The 14,354-nt window shown below is 49.1% G+C and overlaps 1 protein-coding gene across 1 annotated transcript; it reads right to left on the reverse strand.

Annotated features, from left to right (window-relative positions):
• Positions 1-6,276: 6,276 nt before the first annotated feature.
• Positions 6,277-12,783, reverse strand: LOC124663011. Its single transcript, XM_047200776.1, has 12 exons — positions 12,726-12,783; positions 12,534-12,638; positions 12,317-12,456; positions 10,837-11,112; positions 10,630-10,760; positions 9,429-9,475; positions 9,135-9,317; positions 8,931-9,052; positions 8,622-8,846; positions 8,310-8,437; positions 6,590-6,666; positions 6,277-6,350 (listed from the first exon to the last, which is right to left on the reverse strand). Exons 1-12 carry the CDS (start codon positions 12,769-12,771, stop codon positions 6,277-6,279), a joined length of 1,554 nt encoding a protein of 517 aa, XP_047056732.1. The 5' UTR covers positions 12,772-12,783.
• Positions 12,784-14,354: the final 1,571 nt, after the last annotated feature.

The raw sequence follows: 14,354 nt of genomic DNA on the forward strand, positions 1-14,354 counted from the left end.
TCCTCCAAGAGCCACGAAACCGTATCCTGGCCCTGGGAGAGAGTGGTTGATCCAATCAAGGCAATAAGCTCGCCGTGGTCACCCGTGAGCTCCAGAGGCAGTTGTCTACGGAAACGCATCGGCTCCAACCTGGTACACACCTGAGCAACGGACTCCATCTGATCTAGAGCGATACTAAACAGGGCTGGGAACCTGTCTTTCAGAGGCCTGTCACCCGCCCATCTGTCCATCCAGAAGCTCGTGCGTGTGCCATCACGGACGCAGTGTCTGGCCCCAAGTTTGAACAAATGTTTGATTCTGTGTAAGCTACGCCAGAACTGGGAGCCCCTCACTCCCGTGGAGGCGTAGAAATCGTTCGATCTTAGGTACTTAGCGTTGATGATCCTTTTCCAGAGTTGATCGCCCCCTTGGTACAATTTCCACACCCACTTGAGCATCAGGGCAATATTCTTGAGTCTCGAGTTGACCAGCCCCAAGCCTCCGACCGCCTTGGGTCTGCAAACAGCTGGCCAAATGACAAGGTGGTACTTCCTTTTGGTGCCCACCCCTTCCCAGTAGAATTTGGCTCTATGAGTGTCGAATTTGGCGTGAATACCGTCTTGGAGCAAAAAAAGTCCCATGGCAAACGTGGGGAGGTTGTCTAAGCAGGTGTTGGATAAGATTAGACGCCCCCCTGACGACATAAACTTACCCCACCAGGGTTCCACTCTAGCCGCCAGCTTTCTAACGAGGAACAACCACTGTTCCATCGTCAGCCTCCTATCCGAAATCGGGAGCCCTAGGTAGATAAAAGGGAACTCACCCAACTTGCAATTCAGCTTATCTGCCACAATCTGCTGTCGCTCCGGGGAAGTCCCCATGACTATCACCTCGGATTTGTGGTAATTAATCTTGAGTCCCGACATGTCTTCGAAGCAGAGCAAGATGAACTTAAGGTTAGCCAATTGCACGTCGTCGTCTTGGATCATGATGATAGTATCATCGGCGTATTGGAGATGCGTGATTCCCCCAGGAATCAGGTGAGGGGCGATCCCGGCAATGTGCCCGGCTTCGTTTGCCTTGGACGGAATAACCGAGAGCGCCTCCGCCATGAAGTTAAAAAGAAGCGGGGAGAGTGGGTCTCCCTGCCGCACTCCCCGCTTGTTCCGGAAGAAGGGCCCGATCTCCCCATTGATCGAGATCGCAGTCCGGCCTCCCGCCACCGAGCCTGGGAGATGCGGTGAACCACCCCGAGCATCAAAACCTTTGCAACGCAGCACCTCCGTGAGGAAATCCCAATTAACCCTGTCGTAGGCTTTCTCGAAATCTAGCTTAAGCAGACACACACGCCTCTTTCTTTGACTTAACTTCGTGAACCGGTTCGTGCGGGGCCAACACCCCATCAAGGATAAAGCGACCCTTGATAAACGCTGTTTGGTTGGGACTAATGACTCGTTCGCAATGGGGTCCAGCTTAGTAGCCACCGCCTTAGAGACAAATTTGAAAATCACATTGATAAGAGCGATTGGACGGAATTGAGTGATCTGGTCCGCCCCGGGGACCTTTGGTATCAGAGCAAGCACCCCAAAGTTGAGACGAGCAATGTCAATCCTGCCAAGGAGGAAATCATTGATGATATGCAAAACCCCCATCTTGACCAGTGGCCAGAACTTCTTGAAGAAGCTAACCGGGAAGCCGTCAGGGCCCGGGGCCGTGTCAGTCTTCATATCTTGCAGCAGGCAGTCGAGTTCAGCCTCCGAGTATGTGCGCATCACCTCTGCATTTTCATCCAACGAGACCCTTGTCTCCTCACCCCAAGCATTAGGGTCCAGCGAGCACACCCTAGCCTCGGTGGAGCCCAGCAGCTGGCGGTAGAAGTCGTAAATATGCTCTTGAATGAGGCTTTTCTCAGTGATAGGGCCCTGGTTAGTTACCAGCCGCAGAATATTACACTTCCTTCTTCTGCCATTAGCTACGGCGTGGAAATATGCAGTGTTGGCGTCCCCTTGTAACAACCAACGAACTCTGCCCCGTTGCCGCCAATATTCCTCCTCTGCCCTGAAGATGGAAAGGATTTGGTCCTCCAGGTGGTAACGGAACGCCCATTCGTCTCCGTCAAGTCCCACCGAATCGGCTTTGTCGTCCAGCCCTTTGATCTGCTCCAGCAGGTTTTGTTTGTTAGCCCTTAGCTCAGATGTTTTGTTCGCACTCCAGCCCTTGAGTCTTTGTCTCAGGCCCCCACTCATAAAGTTCCACCAGTCCAAAATATCTCTTCCCCTCACCACGGCGAGACAACACACTCCGGAACTCCGAAAGCGTGTCCGGAAAGTTCTCAATCTCATACCAGACCGGCTTCAAAAAAGAATCTGTTGCTTCTACAAATCACCTCGTCCCCAGAATCGAGGATCAAAGGGGTATGATCAGAACCCAGGCTAGTCTCAGCAAAAAGGGAGCAAAGAGGGAAGTGGGCCTCAATTTCTGGTGCGATGAACACCCTGTCCAGCACACAACGGGTCGGGTTAAGCCTTTTATTAGTCCAAGTGTACCTTGCGCCCGTGCGAGGTAACTCATGGAGGCCCCAGTTAGCAATGTTCTCGTTGAAAGCCTCCATCCTAGCCCAGTTCACTCTGTCATTGCTCTTATCCGCTGCATCCCGCAGCAGGTTGAAGTCTCCGCCCATGAGGATAGGTAACTCCGAAGCCGCCACTTTGTCAGAAATCTCTTGCAGGAAGACCGGAGAGAAAGCATGATCCGCCGGGCCATACACTCCCATTACCTCCAGCTTGAAGCGATCAGCGCGGGAGAGAATGGACGCGCTGATGAAGTATCTCCCGAGGGAAACCCTTCCCACCTCGAAAACACTGTCCCTGAAGCCCAACAGCATCCCCCCGGATTGGCCGTTCGCGGGCAGCCAGCACCAAAAGAACTTCTCCCCCACCTCGAGGCTACGCAGTTCCTGGTCAGAGAAATCTTGTTTAATCGTCTCCTGCAGACATACAATGTCGATTCTGTGAATGCGGAGGTAGTCCTTAAGCATGGTTCGGCGCCCCCTACGCCCGAAACCACGAATATTCCAGAAGAGAGCCCTCATTGGGGACCCGCTTTGCGACCCCGTGCTTGGCGGGTTAGAATCCTTGTACGAACTGCCGCTGGTTTCTTGTGTGCCTTTCTCTTGACAGCCAGCGCCGCCCGCTTCTTCTGCCCACCAGACCCTTCTAGTGACAGAGACGGGGATTGGGAGGCAACCCCGCTTGCCTCCACCGTATCAGGTTGCTTTAGAGCCTCTGTTTTGGCCTTCTCCGCAGCCAGCTTGTCCCGGGCAAGGGCCAGTTCTGCTTGGGCCAGTTCCTTAGCGCGGATGATGGAGAGGAGCGGGGCGGGGTTACCGGCCGCGGAAGGGAAAACTATACAACTATCTTTTGCAACAGCTAGCAAGTGTTCATCGGAAGAATTAGGAAGGGCAGCAAAATCATGAAGAGATTTGGAGTATATACCTGTAGCTTTCTGCTCGGCGCGTGCCATGGCTCTTTGGAGAATCGGTTCAGCCGACGCGGTCGCACCCCTGCGACTGAAGCGCGACGGGCCTCCCGCCGAAGACTTGGTTCTTGGCGCCCGCACCACCGAAGCCGCCGGCTCCCGATCACTTCACCATCCATGGGCTTCGAGCCCAACCCTTCCTTGGCACCCCGATTGTCTCCCTCAAACACCAGCTGAATGGCGATATCTTTCCCGTCCAGGTTTCTGACCAGAGATGGGCGGTCCAAGTTGCTCTTGCTCCTGCGCTCCCTCGCGCGCATAGCATCTGGGTCGCTCTCCCACGAGGGGCTAATCCCAGCTTCCACCCTGTCTTGGTCAGAAGGTGCATGGCTTTTCCCCGAGATCTTGGGTCCCTTCTTGGTGTAGACAGCCCCTCCGGCGTTGTAGAATCGGTCACCGAGAGATGGGGAGAGGGGCGGCTGGTCCTCGTCGAGTCTTCCGGTTCCTCCGGCTGAGTGGGTGCTTGATCCGACGTCAAGAGGTTCTTCAAGATAGGAAAAATGTCCCCTTTTCCAAGCAGATTGGATCCATATTGGCTGAGGGCGGAGGAGGGGATCACGACCTCAGACGGATCCCGCGACGCCGTGCCAATGTCCATGGCGACAGACTTATGCTTAGGAGCGCCGCTGAATCCCCTAGACTCAGGGCGAGGGTTGGCCGGCTCTGTTCCCTTTCTGATATGCTTCCCGCGACGCCCATCCCAACCATCCCCTTCCGATTCCTCGAGGTCCTCATCCTTGTCGTCTCCCAGCGGCTTAGGCGGAGGGGGGGGAGCCGAGGAAACTGCCATCTTCTCACTATCCAGCTGCACTCTCACCTTGAACCCTTGGGAGTTGACATACATCATAATGAAGGAGGGCAGGGCAACTGGCCTCTTGCATCCCACCAAGAGTCTCACCGGGCCGTCGGGCGCATCAAGAGACGCTTCATCCACTCCCACAGGTCGCCCCGGCTCCCGAGTGGCCAGCAAAATGCGTGACGGTTGCTTGTAGGGGCGGGGACGTCGAAGAGCTTCACCCACACCTCCTCGAGCTGATCCGCCGCAGCCGGGTCCCCGACAGATGCCTCCACGTTCACATGCAGCTTGCTCATTGGCGAGGTTGAGGCCTCCACCGCGGATGGCCATGCGGAGGCTTTCCTTAGAGGGGAAGAAGGCTGCGAAGTCCGACTCGCCGAGCTGCTGCACATTCCGGTTCCATCCCTCGTCGACAAGGTCCTTGAGCTCATCCTCCAACCGTTCCGCCGAAAGGATCCAATCTCCAGCGAAATTCTTGCCGCATTGGGTGCCGGCGGTAGCATTTCTTCCTCTGATACTTCACAGCAGACAAAGCCCACCCCGTTGCTGCCGTACCCAGCCCAGAAGGGTTCAGCCGCCCTGTTGTAGAAGGCACACATGGCGGACAGGTGGCCTACCTTGTTGCACTTGATGCAGAAGGGCTCTTCGGTGCATGCGGCCTGGACGTGTCCAAGTTTCCCGCAGTTGTAGCAAGTAATATGAGTGGCCTCACCGCCACCCAACTCGGTCGCCCTCGACCCAGATCCATGGCGGATGTGCTTGTCCACGCGCTCCTCCCCCCTTCCCGTACCACGCCCTCGTGGGTTCGGGGCCGGGGGCCGCTGCGGCTCCCTCGCCTTGCCTGTCCCTGGCGCGGTGGTCTTCCTCCCGTCGCTGAGCATCCCAATCACGCTCACGCTGCTGTCGCCGCTGCTCTTCTTGCTCCCTATCAAGCTTCTGCCTGAGATCCCTTTCGCGCCGCCAGCCGCCCTGGCCATCCCCCGTCTCCCCGAAGGGACGCTTCATCCTCCGCTCTCTGTCCATGCGACGCCGCCGCGGGAGAGGACGCAGGGAAGGAGAAGGGAGGAGAGTGGTGGCTGGAGGTTTGAGAAGTCTCAGATCCCGATTGGCGGCTGGAAACCCTAACCCTTGGACAGTAGAGCCGACCGGGCGCCAGAACCACTTAAGTACCGATCTCGGAGGGGTAGAACCGTCCAGCCCCCCACTCCGCGCGCCGCACTGCATCGGAGCCGCAGAAACATGCCCCTGGGACACGTGGCCACCATCCGACCGCCCCGCATCCAAACAGGGCCTTGAAGCACTTGACTGGACCAGAACGGATTGGGCCGACGGCCCAGGAGGCCCACCTGGCCCACTGGACAGCTGCACCCTCACCGGCCCAACCGCAGCTTCCAGAGCCAACCCTAGCTCGGAGCCCGCCGCCGCCGCCGCCGCCGTCGTCGCCCTTGTCGCCACCCCGGAGCACCGCACCGCTCCCCACGAGACGGAGACCTCACCGACCTTGAAGACGCCGGGCCCGTCGCGGACCACCGAGACGGGCGGGGAAGAGATCTGCGACGGCAGAGCAGGGAAGTCCACCGTTGACCCCAGATCTGGCGCCGCCGCCGGCGTGGGTGAGGACGACCCTTCGTCCCCCTCCCGCACCACGCCCACGAGCGCCACCTGCTGCGCCAACTGCTGCCCCCGCGGCCGCACCTCCGGCCCGGAGAACCACCCTGGATCTTCCTCAGACTCGGACGCATCGGAGCCGAGCACCTCAAAGGAGTTCCGCACCTCCAAACCGACCCCGCACCGCGCCAGCGACCGTCGCCGGCGTTGGCGGAGGAGGGTGGAGGAGGCCCTTCCTCCTCGACCCGGCCGGACAGCGCCGCCGTCGCCCGCCAGGGCGTCGTCGCCCGTCAGTCGCCTCGCAGTTAGACACATCCAGATGATATCAAAAAACCCCAGCTCGGCTGCTTTCACCTTTAAGCTGAGAGGCCCAAGTCATCATCAGGTCGCCAGGGAGGAAGTATACGCCTAAGTTCATCATCAGTGAGTTCTGCAAGAAGATGAAGGAACTAGTGATCTGGTGAAGATCAAAAGGCTTACTATTTGTCATTTCTCGGAACATTAGAATTTGATAGGTTGCAGGATAGAACAACTACAACCATTAACTTAAACTAGCCACTGCGCGCTGCTGGAGGCACCAAAATATGATTATTGGTAAGTAACGCTAGGAAATGATGAAGAACTGCTTGCTAGTGCATATCGTCTTAAGGGTGATTGCGCTCGGCTTACCTTCTGGACCGTCGCTATGAGGCGTGGAAGATTTGTGCATCTTATTTGTACGGCAGCAATCTTGTTTACTTGCAGCCCTGAATGTAGTAATCGATGCAAAACTGAAGGGTCATTTTCAGGCATGGATGTCAAATAACTAAAACAACTGAATGGCCATGATAAAAAAAACAGAGTTCACAAGAAAATAAAAAATATAGAAAATGAGCAGCACAGCTCTGCAACAAGAACAAAAGCACACTGTGATGTACTAGAATGAATAGTAACATTGCAAGAAAATGAGCAACATTGTAGTTTTCTTTCATGCTTAAAGGGATGGATACAAGATTGCCCACATGGAAGTGTAGTGTATTTGACCATTTAAGCCAATGTCTACAGAAATAATGGTTGTAGTATTTGTTAAATTGTATGTCATGTCATGTTAAAGTTACATTTTTACTCAATTTTGCATTGTCAATGGACAAAATAAATATGCTAATTTATGTGTCTGGCATATATGCTCGCCTCCATGAGGGCTAAGATGTTAAAGTTCAGTTTCTACTTTTCAAAATGTTATCTAGTTTAATATATTGCTGATCATATCATAGTAAACTTGTGCACCTTATCTATCGCTGAAATCGAATGCAAAAAAGGAGTAATCTCATCACCTCATGACGAAAAGGTTAGCACAAAAACCTATAAACCTCATCCCTTCAAGCAAACAAAAAAGGGGTTCACCCTACCGACCTCACAACCTTCTACCCAAGGAAAAACTGGCTAATCCCTCATCCAACGAAACGAGAAAAGAAGATATACCATCGGGCATGGATATCTTAACACATTACTGTTTGACCTCAAACCAAACAGACCCTAAGGGTTTCAAAGGTAAGAATGGGGTGACGTGTTGCAAGTTGCAACGCCCCCATCACCTCCATAACCTTGACATTTGGTGACGTCACGTTACGCAATATATATTTCAATAATGAAGCACAACTGCACTATTAGCCAACGCAACCAAAAGTCCGAACTGATGAAAAGGGATAGGCAATCTACTTATAAACTTCAAGAGCCCCCTCAGGTGTGACTGGAAAACAGGAAGACAAGTCAACACGTGTAGAGTCAGAGGCAGGCTCAACAGGCCTAAACGTGGACTCCGGGGGGTGGGGTGGGGGGGGGGGGGGGGGAGGAACAACAATTTTACAATAATTTGCGAAAGCTAGGACTCGAACTCGAGACCCTGGCTCTCTGATACCATGTTAAGCTTCATGCACCAGCCAACGCAACCAAAAATCCGAACTAATGGAAAGTGCTAGGCAATCTACTTATACACTTCAACATGCACAACATAGAAATTCAAAGCTTTAACAGTTCTTGTTCCCGCATAGTGCATATGGCATTCTCATCAATATGGCTTTTGAATGAAAGTAACTATTAGTCTATATGCACACCATATTTCGAATTTTTGGTTTTGGCTGGTTAGCATTTTCAGGTCTCGGCCCTTAGCTTTTTTTTTTTCTCGTTGTGCATGGATGATATGAACTATGTTTTATTCCGTATGGAAAAAAATGCATACCATACTGATTTATTCTACACATCTACACTTCTGTCAAGAGACCTAGTGCACAAAATAATGTCTTCTCAACCAATTTGCATACTGTCACACTGTGTTGAAGAGTTAAAATAGCAAAGGACAGTAAGCCAACTGGAAAACATGTTCAGCATAAATGCTGGAATTCAACCTTACCAGTTTACATCACTCCCCAAGCATTCAAAAATACGATTACTTGGTAGGAATAGATTGTCTTCCCACTCACAGTAGTTGATGCCAACAATATTTCCATCACAATCAACAAGTGGTCCTCCACTAACAGCCTAGCACAAAATATTAACTTGTGCTCAGCCTACCACACATAGAGAAAAAATTTAATTCTGGGGCAACAGAAAATTATGTGCCCATAATATAATGACAAATAATATGACCCTAGTACCATAAATTGGCTGTACAATTGTTGACTTTGACCATGAAGAAAAATTAGACGAGATATCAACAGCGCACCTCGATGATTGCTCTTGTGGACATTAATTTTCCTGAGTCAAAGCACCGACTTACAGCTGATAACTCAGCAGACGGCTCAACTTGCATGTCGTTGCCAAGACAAGCTACACGAAGATCAAGGGAAGGCGGCAAGGAATCGGTGATAATAACAGCCAAACTGGAAGGAGCCGAATAATACTGCAACCGCCCAGGGATCACTTCGTTATTTGGAAGGCGTACTTTGATCTGTAATGATACAGCAAAGCATACGTTACCATTATCTATATCATAAATAAGCAGGCAAATCACAGAAAAATTAGCAGCACAAACCGTCAAACCATGCCAGAGATCTTGATGCAATGGTTCGAACAAACCTCCAGTCGTCAGAAAAGAGGCTGAAGACAATTTTCTGTCGATAACCATGCCTGTGCATTCAGAATGCAATCCCTCTTCTACACAACATCATAATCTCAGTCATTAAATACTAATGGCTAAATGCAAACATGGGAAATGTGCATATAGTAGTATAATCACCATCAAATGAAGCAAGGGAGATAATACTCGGAGACAGCTTTGAAGCAAGTTCTTCATTGAGGTCACACCATATGCCATTAGCCCCATGGTTAGCAAATGCACAAGGTTCCTGGTTCTCATTCTCACTTCCCTTACTCGAGCCACTTTGACTTGAGCTAATTATAGTATCTAGACTTGAAGTACCTATAATGGACAGGGGACTTAATTGAGACAAACAGGCTTCATATATGTATACTACAGCATGACCTATGTAAGTGTACCAATTAGAAATGAGTGGTTGTGTGCCTAGCTCACCTTCTGCACTGAAGTCAAATGGCGTGGGAACATTATTTACATAGATCCTGCAGCAGAAGGTAGTAAATTTATCATACTGCATAGTATATTTACCAATAGTAGATGATGTGTCTGTTTTGAGTCGGTTTGGTACGATGACCGAAGCAAAGGCATGACCAATATTTTGCTAAGTCAATGTTGTTTGGATTATAACCATTGTACCTGCCAGATTTTTTGCAATTTTTTTAGGTCACATTGGTTTGCAGCCAACTTGCTTGGCAAATAATTGGGAACTTGGCTGATTAGTTCGTGTTTCATTCCAATTCATTTTCATGATGAGCCAATAAAAACATGAAACATGTGAGAAAGTAAAGAAAAGCATATGTCCAGCAGAGATGTCACCATTCAAAGTGACAATCATGCCAACTACAGTCAGCATGCATAACTAATCCAACTATAATCAAACTGGAACACCAACAAATAGTCATCTACTCAACATCCTTTGAACTCACGGCAACTTTTTTTATAAAATGATAGTGAGGTGTGTTGTCTGCTATTGGGTTGTGCCTGACAGGAGTAATTAGGCTGACACTTGTACAGGGTCGTTTGGTTAATCAACTGAAATATCCTACACTTTGATCAGCCACCACTGAGCGCCAAAGGAGACCCACAAAGAAGCAAGGGAGAGCTGTGAAGCTATTTTTTGGCAGAGCTTTCACACACCCTCTGCTCACTCGCAGCAAGATGAACTGGGCTTCTAAGAGTGCGGTTGGGATTGACTCATCGGCCAGAGTGCATCAACGTCATTAGATGGTGTAAGGAAGATCTGTACCAGGTGAACTGGGCTCCAAGAGTGCAGTTGGGATTGACTCATCGACCAAAGTGCATCAACATCATTAGATGGTGTAAGGAAGATCTGTACAGCTGTACTAAAGTCCCTCGCTCTAAACTGGCCGGGGTTTGAACATCGTAAGATCTGAATGTCCCCCATAGAGATATCTAGGCTGTTTAAATAAAGTGAAAAAAAGAACAGGTGCATGTAGGGCTAGGTGAGCCAATTTTTTTTGACGCCATTCCAAAGACCAATCAAATCAGGCGGGGCAGTCAACTTTTTTTTTACCTAGCCAGATTTGGTTGAAAGCCAACAGACCCATAGACTTCATAACACAATTTGTGTTTGTATTTTTCATCAGTATATATGATTAAAGTATAGACGACATACCAGAACCCAAGATCACACATACATTCAACAATCAACTGTTTTGGCACGAACTGGGTTGCTCCCGCTCTCGTACAGAGGTTCATCCCAACAATATTCCCATCAAAATCCACAAGAGGTCCACCTTTTCCAACCTAGCACAGAATAAAATATGTGATGTCTCAAAAGAAGTGACAGTTAGAACAAATAGAACAGAAATTGACAAAGCACCTCAGTGATCTCGCACGTGGACCACATGATTCCATGACTCTCAACTCCAATCGGACTGTTAGTCAGTACCCCAGTTTTGACCGAAAATTTGTCTGACATGGGGCATAAACTTGCAGCTAATAACAGAGTGGAATGCTCAACTTGCATCTGTTTATCAAGACATGCTGGGCGGAGATCAGGGAAGGACTTAGTGGTTACAACAATCATGTTGCAAGCTACATTGTAGTCTTGCACAGATGCATTCACAATTTTCCCATTTGGTAGATGCACTTTTATCTGTAACAATACAACAGGAGAATGATTAGCAAATGATTACAGACATCTTAAACCAGCAGGCAAAGATACAATACGATTAGATTAGATTAGATCTAGGTGTTTTTGTAGTTCTGTTTTGGCCGATAGACCTCCTTGATTCATTTTCAGCCTCCTTGGCTAGCTCATCTCATATAAAGATACGGATATGCACTTACACATTGGCGGCGCTGGGTGTATTCACGTGCATTTTAATTAATACCGAAATTTCTGCGCAAAAAAAATATATACATAATATCAGGCCCATAGCCACAAACAGCCTAGCAGGCCAGCCCACAACACTGCGCATATGTATGTTCGCTGACTCTGGCTTTGAGTCTCGACGGAACAGCCTCTCTGGCTTGACAGGAGAAGTTAATTGCAAGGAGAGAGAAGAAGCATCAATGGGAGCAGCTGGTAGACCAAAGGATGCCCTTCTTGGCATCCTGGGGGCTGTGGGACCGAGCGACTGGATAAGGGGGTGGTCGACGGGAGACCCGGGTGGTGCGCAGATAGAAGTGCCAGCTTTTGGAGTCAAACTGGGCTCCCTGGGCCAGTCAATCCGAGTTTTCACGGTCCCGGTGAGGCTTTCTGGGGTCTAGTAAAGCCCACCGTGGGCCCAAACACATGTATGGCCACAAATGAGCCACTCGGTGGTTTGAGCAAAGGGAAGTGGCTTTTATATAGGGCATTATGCTGCACCAAGTTACTTCTCATGTTCCGCCTGAGAGCAATTTGCAATTGGCGACCAGAGTTATATTGTAATTGTTAAGACTAATCAGACTAATGCTGCATCAAGTAAAGGACGAGGATGTCATCAATATCTTCCAACTAGGCGACCAACAAGGAGAACACAGAGTTATATTGTAATTGTTAAGATTGGATATCATCAATTCTTAACTCAAGAGGTACCTCCTCAATGCAAATTTATATTCTTGCAGTATTGATAATTATTATGGAATTATGGTCTTATCTCTTATGTATTGTTACTTGATTGAAAAAATGTTACTGTTGTACCGAAATTATGGTCAATTAGTTGTTATAGTTCATAATATTGCATTAAGAAATTTTTCTGTTTTACAACGAATACTTAGCATCTAAAAACTGGTGCCACCACTGCATTTACATGCATGATGTTGTTCAAGAAAATTTGCGCATAAGGAAGTGCAGAAAAATTGGCAAAACCAACCTTTAATTTATCGATAGAACCTGAATTTTGAGTTGTAACGAATTCTCTAGATGTAACCAAATCTCCAGATGTCACGAAAGATGCACCTAGTGGATCATTTCGGACAACTATGCCTGTGCATACTGAATGGGGCTCTTCACCTACACAAGGACAGAAGTTCAGTAATGATGATTAAATACAGAAGATGGAAGAGTAGTTGTGCATATAGTACAATCACCAACAAATGAGGCAAGCCAGACAATGCTTGGAGACAACTTCGCAGCAAGTTCTTGACTGAGTACACCTTCATCATCAATGAATCTACCGGATGAACGCAAGTTTCCTAGTTATAAAAGCATTATAAAGCATAAATGTGAACGCTTTGGGCAAAAAAAAAAAGAGGTGTGAAGACTGACAACAATTGACTTACTGCTCGTTGTTCTACTTGGAACATCTTTCCTCTTGATTTTCATCATATTTCAAACCCTTAAGAAAAGGAGAAAATCCAAACTTTCAGACGTTCATAAAGAGTAAAGTATAATTGATTTAAACAGTTACACAATCATCAAATACCAAAGGGCCGACATCTCGACCTCACAAAAGCCAGGCTAACCTCAAATAAATTAGGATAAAATTAAACCAGAAACCACATGTTTTGGCGAACATAAAGGGATCAAATACCCAATTTACTAATAATAACGTAAGGATGAGATCCCGCAAAGGTAGGAACAACAGATCCCCAATGAACAACAATCCAGGAGACGACATCACATGAAAAGCACAAGCACTCTAGCGACCAGAATCAGATCACTCAACAAAGGGGAATGCGCCAAAATCAAGGCTACATATAATAGATCTAAAGCCCATGCTCGTACCCAACAAAAATCGTGGGTTAGTGGCACATTATTACCTCCGGTGGAAAATTTGGGACTTACCTTACGTGGGAGGCGGGTGGGGTTGTTTAGGGGCCGCAGCGGCCACGAGTTCTCGCCTCCTGCGGCAGATCTGGGATTTTTGTTTGGCCCTACTTAGTCAGAAAAATTACGGTGCCTGCCACCGCTAAGTCAAACTGAACGGTTCATGTCGCCTCTTTTCTTCTCCTCGGCCCAACAGAAATAAAATTTGAGTTTTTTTCCCTCACGGCTCCCCCGTCCTCTATCCTCCTCCTCCGCCGAGACAGCCGCCTGCGCCAACTACCCCCGTGCTCCTACTTGCCGCAGGCCCGGCCGTCGACCTGTCGTCGCCGTGTGCGCCTCGGCTTCTCGCTGCCAGGGCCGGCTAGAGCTAAATTGATAATTGGACCCCAGTGATAATATGTATGTACATATATCAAAATTTATATACACATATGTGTCTACTTATACTTGTAAAATATGAAAAATTAACATCTAACCACACATGTATTGATGTATAGTATGGCATATCTATAAATAATTGGTAAACACTTAGGTAATTTCATATTACGATAGAAAGACTAAAAGAGTAGCAAAATATAGTATACCCTCAAATAAGAACCAAATTTCTATGAGATGCATGGAAAATATGTAAACCGCCTAATGCTTTTCTGTTCAGCAGAGTCAATCAACAAGACAAAAGACTGAAAGTCATTATCAGATCATGGATTCATGGACGGTGGTACGTACCAGTGTACCGTGGAGCAGGGTCAGGCAGCCGGCACAGGCGGAGCAGCAGCCAGCAGTGGGCCGTGAGGTACAACGTCGAGGCGCGGATGAACAAGGGCAGGGGCGATCTCCAGACTCCAGGCGGCCGACTAGCGTCGCTAGCCGAGGTGGTCGAGTCGAAGACGACGACGAGGAGGTTTAGATCGATCGCAGGATGGCTCCCTTTCTTCTCTGTCACGATCGGCATCCGTATGCGTTTTCTGGCCGTCTGGGCCTTTGCTTACAATTTTTTTTCCAGCAAAAACACATAACAACAGCGGCTAGTGATGGTAATGGGCCTCCTCAGGCGTGGGCCCCTGGGCATTGCCCATGGTTGCTAGGGCCAGGGCCGGCCCCGCCGCCGTCTCTCCACCGCCAGGAAAGATGCGGCCACCCCA

The sequence above is a fragment of the Lolium rigidum genome, chromosome 6 (assembly GCF_022539505.1).
Source record: "Lolium rigidum isolate FL_2022 chromosome 6, APGP_CSIRO_Lrig_0.1, whole genome shotgun sequence".
Taxonomy (NCBI): domain Eukaryota; kingdom Viridiplantae; phylum Streptophyta; class Magnoliopsida; order Poales; family Poaceae; genus Lolium; species Lolium rigidum.

Excerpts from the sequence above, each read along its gene's own strand:
- LOC124663011 (XM_047200776.1), bottom strand. The coding sequence starts at position 12,771 with ATGATGAAAATCAAGAGGAAAGATGTTCCAAGTAGAACAACGAGCA. Across the intron at positions 12,639-12,725 it reads TCCAAGTAGAACAACGAGCA|GAAACTTGCGTTCATCCGGT; the intron begins GTAAGTCAATTG and ends TTTTATAACTAG. Across the intron at positions 9,053-9,134 it reads CTCCCTTGCTTCATTTGATG|AAGAGGGATTGCATTCTGAA; the intron begins GTGATTATACTA and ends GATGTTGTGTAG.